Source organism: Triticum urartu, chromosome 5A (assembly GCF_056163025.1).
Source record: "Triticum urartu cultivar PI428250 chromosome 5A, HENAU_Tu73, whole genome shotgun sequence".
Taxonomy (NCBI): Eukaryota; Viridiplantae; Streptophyta; class Magnoliopsida; order Poales; family Poaceae; genus Triticum; species Triticum urartu.
Window position 1 is genome coordinate 627,082,235 of NC_141877.1, and position 7,712 is coordinate 627,089,946.

General features: G+C 44.1%; 1 protein-coding gene across 1 annotated transcript; it reads right to left on the reverse strand.

The window, feature by feature from the left end:
- Positions 1-5,516: 5,516 nt before the first annotated feature.
- Positions 5,517-6,216, reverse strand: LOC125506287 (uncharacterized). Its single transcript, XM_048671139.2, has one exon. It carries the CDS (start codon positions 6,169-6,171, stop codon positions 5,695-5,697), a length of 477 nt encoding a protein of 158 aa, XP_048527096.1. The 5' UTR covers positions 6,172-6,216; the 3' UTR covers positions 5,517-5,694.
- Positions 6,217-7,712: the final 1,496 nt, after the last annotated feature.

Genomic DNA, 7,712 nt, shown 5'->3' on the forward strand with positions numbered 1-7,712 from the left:
GCCGACCAGGGAGAGGGGCGCACCAGCCCCTGTGGGCTGGTCTGTACCCCCTTGGCACATTAGGCCCATACACCAACCGGGGGTGTCCGGAACCCCTTCCGGCGACCCGATGACTACCCAGTGCACTCTGAAACTCTTCCGGTGTCCGAACACCATCATCCTACATATCAATCTTTACCTCTCGACCATTTCAAGACTCCTCGTCATGTCTGTGATCTCATCTGGGACTCCAAACAAAATTCGGTCACCAAATCATATAACTCATATAACACTATATCGTCAACGAATATTAAGCGTGCGGACCCAACGGGTTCGAGAACTATGTACACATGACCGAGACACCTCTCCGGTCAATAACCAATAGCGGAACCTGGATGCCCATATTGGCTCCTACATATTCTATGGAGATCTTTATTGGTCGAACCGTTATGACAACATACGTAATTCCCTTTGTCCATCGGTATGTTACTTGCCCGAGATTCGATCGTCGGTATCTTCATACCTATTTAAATCTCGTTACCGGCAAGTCCCTTTAATCATTCTATAATACATCACCTCGTTACTAACCCCTTAGTCATTTGGTTGCAAGCTTATGATGTGTATTGTCGAGAGGGCCCGGAGATACCTCTCTGATACTCGGAGTGACAAATCCTAATCTCGATCTATGCCAACTCAACAAACACCTTCGGAGATACCTGTAGAGCATCTTTATGATCACCCAGTTATGTTGTGACGTTTGATAGCACACAAGGTATTCCTCCGGTATCCAGGAGTTGCATAGTCGCATAGTCGAAGGAATATGTATTTGACATGAAGAAAGCAATAGCAATAAACTGAACGATCAATATGCTAAGCTAATGGATGGGTCTTGTCCATCACATCATTCTCCTAATGATGTGATCCCGTTTATCAAATGACAACACATGTCCATGGTTAGGAAATCTTAACCATCTTTGATCAACAAGCTAGTCTAGTAGAGGCTCACTAGGGACACGGTATTTGTTTATGTATTCACACATGTATTTAAGTTTTTGATCAATACAATTCTAGCATGAATAATAAACCTTTATAATGATTAAGGAAATATGAAATAACAACTTTATTATTGCCTCTAGGGCATATTTCCTTCATCTTCAAGTCCTCAGCCAATGCGGCCTACCGCAGCCAAGGGAGCTCCTCCAAGGCCAAACGCAACTCACTAAATGGGGTGGCAGCGGTGGCGGCTACCACAATAGTGGAGACAGCAACGGCTACCATAACGGTGGCAACGACGGCTACCACAAAAACTTCGGCGGCGGCTACCACAACAAAAACTCTGCCAGTGACCAACGCGTCTACAACAACAATGTCAATGGCGGCTGCTACTACAACCACAACCCACCATGTCCCTTCTACAACAACAATACGGGCGGAGGATGTGGTCACTTTGCCGATTATGAAGAGTATGAAAACAAATGTCAGATCTATAAGAAAACTAACCATATTGACAAGGATTGCAAGTGGCGTTATGCAAAGCACAACTCCCAAAGAAGGCATGTTGCAGCTGTGGTGGACATCTCCTATGGTGTTGATTCAAACTTGTATGTTGGTACCGGTGCAAATAAGCATATCACTTCAGACTTTGCCAAGATAATCATGCATGATAAGTACACCGGTCAAGATCAAGTCCATGCCACTGAAAATGGGCAAGGTATGATGATTAGTCATGTTGGTTAATCTATTATTAACACCCCATATCGTGATATGCATATCAAAGATGTTCAACGTGTTCCTGGTGCATCAAGAAACATCCTTTCTTTTCATCGTATTACCCTTGATAACCTATTTCTTTGATAAAGGGCCAGGCCAGAAGGAGGGTTCTCTACCACGATAGATGCGTGCACGGTCTTTATCCGTTGATTCCATAAAATTTTAATTCCAATAAACAAGTGTATGGCGCCACAAGACTCACTTTAGAAAGGTGGCATAAGCGTTTAGGCCATCCATCTTTTCCATTGTTTACCAAATTTTTAGTGGAAATAAGCCCCCGTATGTTGGTGAGCGCGATCGTGAAATTATTTGTGATTCTTGTCATAAAGCAAAAATTCATCAATTGCCATACCCAGTTTCTACAAAACCCTTGCAACTTATTTTTTCTGATGTGTGGGGACCAGCCCCTTCCTTTGTTGATAGATACACATACTAAGTAAGCTTTATTAATGACTATAGCAAGTGCACCTGGATCTATCTCCTCAAGAAATGTTCGGATGTTTTCCAAGTCTTCCATAAATTTCAAGCTCTTGTTGAACGCAAGTTTGATAGTAAAATAATTGCAATGCAATCTGATTAGGGTGGCGAATATGAAAAGATAAATTCTTTCTTTCAAACGCTAGGCATTTCCCATCATGTATCTTGTCCTCATGCTCATCAATAGAACAAATCAGCAGGACGTAAACATAGACATATTGTTGAAATAGGTCTTGCCCTTCTTGTTGCGCATCCATGCCACTAAAATATTGGGATGAAGCCTTTTTAGTCGTTGTTCATCTCATAAATATATTGCCTAGTCGTGTCATCAAAAACGAAACTCCCATCGAATGTGTCCTTCATATCAAACCATACTATGCTCTACTCTGTGTGTTTGGTTGTGCTTACTAGCCCAATCTTCGTCCCTATAACAACCAGAAACTCATGTTTCGTTCCACACAATGCATCTTTATTGGCTATAGTGGACAACATAAAGGTGTCAAATGTCTTGATGTTGCTACCGGTCATGTTTGCATATCATGTGATGTTTTTCTTGATGAAACTCAATTTCCCTTTGAGAAACCACACCCTAATGTCGGTGCTCTTCTTCGCAAGGAAATCTTGCTTCTGCTACCATCTCTTATTGGAATAGATCATGGGGGTGAAAGTAATAGCATTGTTCCTTACTCATCACAATTTATCTGAATATGTGGCTGTAGAATTTAATTTGGATGCAAACAGGGAAATAAATAGCAAAGAAAATGGCCATTATTCCACGTGCCTCCACATGGAGACAGCGAGCCTCAAGGCAGATCCGCCTCGAGATTATTCCCGCGGCACCTGACGCAGATGACGGGGCAATCTACCTTAGGATCCGTCCCTCCCACTGATCCAGTCGTGCCCCTGTGTGGCCCATAGATGACGGGGCAATCTACCTTAGGATCCGTCCCTCCCACAGTAACAACGCCTCCCTCGCCTCTTTGTGCCAATCTATTGACAACATGTGGTTGGAGCCACATTCATCTCGTCCCACGGCTGGCCCAACGCCAGGCGGTCCGTGTGCATCGCTAGGCCGCGTGTGGTCACCCACGCCTGAATCTCCCTTGAGATCGGCCCGAGCACCATCCCGATCGGTGTGCCCTGGGGTCAAACCCTCCTTGGGATTGGAGCAGACAACAACGGTTCCGGGATCCTCTATGATCGCGGCTGGATCATCTACATCGACTGCCCGTGTGGCCTCTCATGTGCAACCATGAACCAGACTACAGAAGGGAGTAACTTCCAAAATCAATATAATGTTTTCAAATTTTATATCTTTTATGGCAGGTGAACCTACTAAATTATCAGATGCTCTTGCTGATGACAGGTAGAAGACAGCTATGAATGATGAGTACATGGCTTCAAAAAGGAATAAAACATGGCACTTGGTTCCTCCTCAGTGTGGCTACAACTTGATTGAATGCAAGTGGGTGTACGACATCAAAAAGAAATTAGATGGCACAAGACTTGTGGCAAAGGGTTTTAAGCAAAGGTATGGCTTGGATTATGAGGATACATTCAGTCTTGTTGTTGAAGCTGCAACAATTCGTCGTGTGCTATCTATTGTTGTGTCCAGTGGGTAGAGCCTTAGAGAGCTAGATGTTCAGAATGTGTTTTCTTCATGGTGTTCTGGAAGAAGATGTGTACATGAAGCAACCTCCTGGGTTTGAAGATAAAAATAAACCTTTCCATGTTTGCAAGCTTGACAAGTCTCTATACGGGTTGAAACAAGCCCTAGAGCATGGCATTCAAGGTTGAGCACGAAACTCCAAGCATTTGGGTTTGTTCCATCAAAATCTGACACCTCTTTATTTATCTATACCAAACAGCAAATATCCATATTTGTACTCATATATGTTGAGTTGTTGACGATATTATTGTCAGTAGTTCATCTAATGAGGCAGTAAAAAAGTTGCTTAAGGATTTATGTTCTGAGTTTGCTCTCAAGGATTTGGGAGTCCTGCATTTCTTATTGGGCATTGAGGTTCAAAAAAATAGTAATGGTCTCCATCTATCTCAAGAAAAATATGCAAGTGAGTTGTTAAACAGGGTTGGCATGCAAAACTACAGACCTTCACCAACAACACTGTCTAGTTCATAACCTCTGTCACCAACAGAGGGAAAGCTCCTAGATCAGGAGGATATCACCAATTACAGAAGCATAGTTGGTTGTCTTCAGTATTTGACCCTCAGTAGACCTGACATTCCATTTGTAGTCAATGAAGTATGTTAGTTTCTTCATGCTCCTACCACAACTCATTGGACAGCAGCCAAACAGATTTTAAGGTATGTGAAGAACACGTTGACTGTTGGTCTCACATTCAGCAAATCATCATCTACTCTTATAGGTTGCATTTTCTGATGCTGACTTGGCTGGCTGTGTGGATGATAGAAGGTCCACAGGTGGGTTTGCTATATTCTATGGACCAAATTTAATTTCTTGGTTTGCAAAGAAATAGGCAACCATCTCTAGGTCAAGTAGAGAAGCAGCGATCAAAGCACTACCAAATGCCACAACATAAGTCATTTGGCTCCAGTCCATGTTGAAAGAACATAAATTACACAAGTGCAACCCCCTTGTCTTTGGTGTGACAATCTTGGTGCTACTTATTTGTCAGCTAACCCAGTTTTGCATGCCAGGACCAAACATATTGAGATAGATTTTCACTTCTTCAGAGAATGAATTGCAAATAAACAGTTATAGGTCAGGTTTATTCCTTCAAAGGATCAGCTTGCAGATGGATTCACAAAAGCGTTGCCTACTAGAAGTTTTGAAGAATTCAGGCAGAATCTCAATTTAGTGTAGTTGTGATTAAGGGAGAGTGTTGGAAATTTTCTCTTGTATGTCACGTACCAATGTGTGGGCGTGGGCATCAAGTATAGGCCAGGGTTTAGTTAGATATTTTCCTACTTAACTTCTTTTCTCTCTATCCCTCGCATGTATCTCTCTTTGGACGTTCGTACAATCAACCACCTGTAAACCTACCTACGACCCAGCTCCCGATCTAATCAATATATACATTGCGGTCTCACGTGTATAGGAGTTGAGACTCTTTACACATTCACATTGCGAACAATTCTTTGGGCTGTTTTGCAAAGAGTGGTCAACAAAAACACGAGGAATCCATTCGCACAAGAATTTTTTTTTGTCACCACAGTAGGTGTAGATGTTTTATGGGTTTTATGATCACTTGTCGACTGTTGTACATACTCAGGCAATCAAATACTTACGACATAACATAAGAAAAGTCTTGTTGTATCCTTTCAATTCACAAACCCAAATCAATTTTTTTTTGGGGTGGAAATCCAAATCAATCAATTGACAACCACCAATATTGTACAAGAAAGAAACACCACACCCCTAGGTTAGAGAAGAGTAGGAGGGGAGCTATCGCACAAGGAACAGCAGCCCACCGGTCCTTGGTTCGGTCAGGCCCAGAGAGAGAGTTCCAGGGCCTGCTCAGCGGGAGCAGCGTTCAGGTCCAAGCCCAGCAGCAGCCCCCTTCTTGTCTCGCCGGGCTCCCGCTCGGCGACAACCGGCTCGTGAGCGCTCCCCTCCTGCTCGTGGGCGCGGTGGCGCCTCATGTGCCCGCCCAGCGCCTGCCCGAGTGCGAACTCCACGCCGCAGACCGTGCACCCGTGCCTCCTCGCGGGCGCCGGCGCCGGCGCCGACGCCTGCTCGCTGATCGGATCGCCCCGCGGCCGCTTGTGGCTGGCGCGGTGGCCGCCGAGCGCCTGGAACGACGGGAACTGGCGGTTGCACGTCTTGCACTCGAACGCGCGCGGCCGCGCCACCGGCTCGCCGCCCCCCATCGCGGCGCTCCGCGCGGCGAGCAGCAGCATCACCTCATGGGCTATGGCGGCACCATCCACCTCCGGCTCCTCGCCAAACCTGAGCCTCTTCATTGTCGTGATCGGTGGAGCTCTTCGCGTTTCGTTGTTCTACTAGACGACGACGACCTATTTATAGGTCGGCCTCATTCACTCATGGGGTAGTTAGCTTGGAGAATGATACGACTACTAATTAATCATACAGTGTTATAGTCATTGAAAAGAATAGCGCGCTATAGCGTCGCTAATAGCATATTGAGAATGACCTTGCTAAATATATTATTGTATAACGTCTCGCTAATATCACGCTATAGCGCGATATAACATGCTAATAGCATATTTTAAGGTCCGCGCTATTTTGTTGTAGCATGCTATTGTTTTCATTGGTTATAGTACTAGTGGACCTTTCAAAAAATTATGCTACTTGTAGCATTGTCTATGCTTCTTTTGCGAAAGTCTCTCAATCATTATCTGTTCGTTTGGACTTTGGGCGCTCTGTGATGACAGATTAAGGCGTGGTGCGACTTCTTAGGAGTTGACAAGCCACTGCTCGTTGGTTGAGATCGATAGAGCAGTTGTGAGGAGTTGACTTGGATACATTTAGATCAAGTACTCCTAATAATTTGGGATGATAGATGATACTACTAGAGATGAGTTTGCAGCTCCGGGTGAAATCTGACTGACTGCGCAGCACCCATGCGCGCAGTGAGAGCAACAAGTGTTTAGTATAATTGCTTTTTTTTGAGAGAAGTACTCCTTCTTTGTATTGCACTAGTTAATACCTCGCCTCAAATGAAGTTCTTATATTGGTTGCACTGCAACATCTACTCAAGCAATAAATAAGTAGGCGGAGTTCATTAGATTATCACTCCCATCCTTCACTAGATTGGACTTTAGATTGATAAAGCCATCCTTCATAGCTGACTGACACTTGTTATGTACACCTAGTTAGTTGGTGTTGCTGCTCCCTTTTACCAAGATTTTTAGAGGAAGGGCGGTATCCTATGCTTAATTATGTATGCATCTCGTTAGCCATTTTCATAGTTTTGCTCTAGTCAACGGTGTTCCAATTAAGCAATTGAAACGAGCACGATGCGGTGTTATTCGTCCTGCCCGCCGTCCTTCGGATATTTTTGTGTCCTCATCTGAACTTATTCTTGCCCTGTGGATGTTTTTCTTCTTTTATAATCACATTATTAGTTCTACTGAGCTCACCTCATACTATCATAGTCATAGCAAAGGAAATTAGACTTTATAAGTTGCAAGCAATAAAAATGAGCAGTCAGTGATTCTTATTTGTCTTATCTGCCGTCCTTTGTAGTATTGTTCTGTCCTCCTCCGCACTTATTCGTCCCTGGATGCGGCTTATCTATCCATCCTTTGAGGTTTTAAGATTTCTTCTGACTTCACTAAAAAATGCAAGCTTGGCCGGAAACTCTGAAGCTCAACGAGGCATCTACAACTACCTCGCCACACCGCTCAGTCCAAGGATAAGTATATAAATAAATTATACTTGAATGGAGAATTAGCATAGCTAATGACCAATCCGGGCTAACGTAATCCATGACCTGCGCAACTCGAAGTCATACTTGGTGCAGCTGACTTGGCCAGAGTTC

What these genes read in the sequence shown, in the direction of transcription:
- LOC125506287 (XM_048671139.2), bottom strand. Translation starts at nt 6,171, where the DNA reads ATGAAGAGGCTCAGGTTTGGCGAGGAGCCGGAGGTGGATGGTGCCGCC.